A 467-nucleotide genomic window follows, 5' to 3' on the forward strand; every position below is an offset into this window, starting at 1 on the left:
GATTCTCAGCTTACATTTGTATTGTGTATTGATTATTGATGTCATGTTTATCTGTATCCGTCCGGCAAGATGATTTCCTGACCGTTTTTTATTTCTTTCAGCCAAAGACGAAACTCTTCATAAATGGGCAATTTGTGGATTCGGAGACCTCAGACTGGATTGATATTCACAACCCGGTAAGCTCTGCCCGGTCCTTTCCTAATAACACAGTTGGAATCCAGGGAAAGTAGCCATATGGGACGGTATTGGGTCTTTGGTTCAGAACTGTCCACACACTGGATTCATATTTCCACCAAAGATCCCAATCACTCCATTCGACCCGCATCTCCGGGGTGCTGTAGTGGAGCTAGAAATGAATTTGGCTCATGATGGGTTTCCTCTTCTCCTTGTTTCTGACAGGGGGCTGGCCTCCTCTTTCCCTCCCCACCCCCTGCTGGCCGCCTCCTTCCCCTCCCCTCTCCCTTGGC

General features: G+C 48.2%; 1 protein-coding gene across 1 annotated transcript in view; it reads left to right on the top strand.

Annotated features, from left to right (window-relative positions):
- The first annotated feature begins 38 nt into the window (after positions 1-38).
- Positions 39-467, top strand: part of ALDH6A1 (aldehyde dehydrogenase 6 family member A1) — a 6,030-nt gene continuing 5,601 nt past the window's right edge. The window contains exon 1 of the mRNA XM_018575646.1: positions 39-176. Coding sequence (XP_018431148.1) covers positions 39-176 — 138 coding nt within the window. The remainder of the gene's footprint in view (positions 177-467) is intronic.

Source organism: Nanorana parkeri, unplaced genomic scaffold (genome assembly GCF_000935625.1).
Source record: "Nanorana parkeri isolate BGI_ZX_2015 unplaced genomic scaffold, ASM93562v1 scaffold4331, whole genome shotgun sequence".
NCBI lineage: Eukaryota > Metazoa > Chordata > Amphibia > Anura > Dicroglossidae > Nanorana > Nanorana parkeri.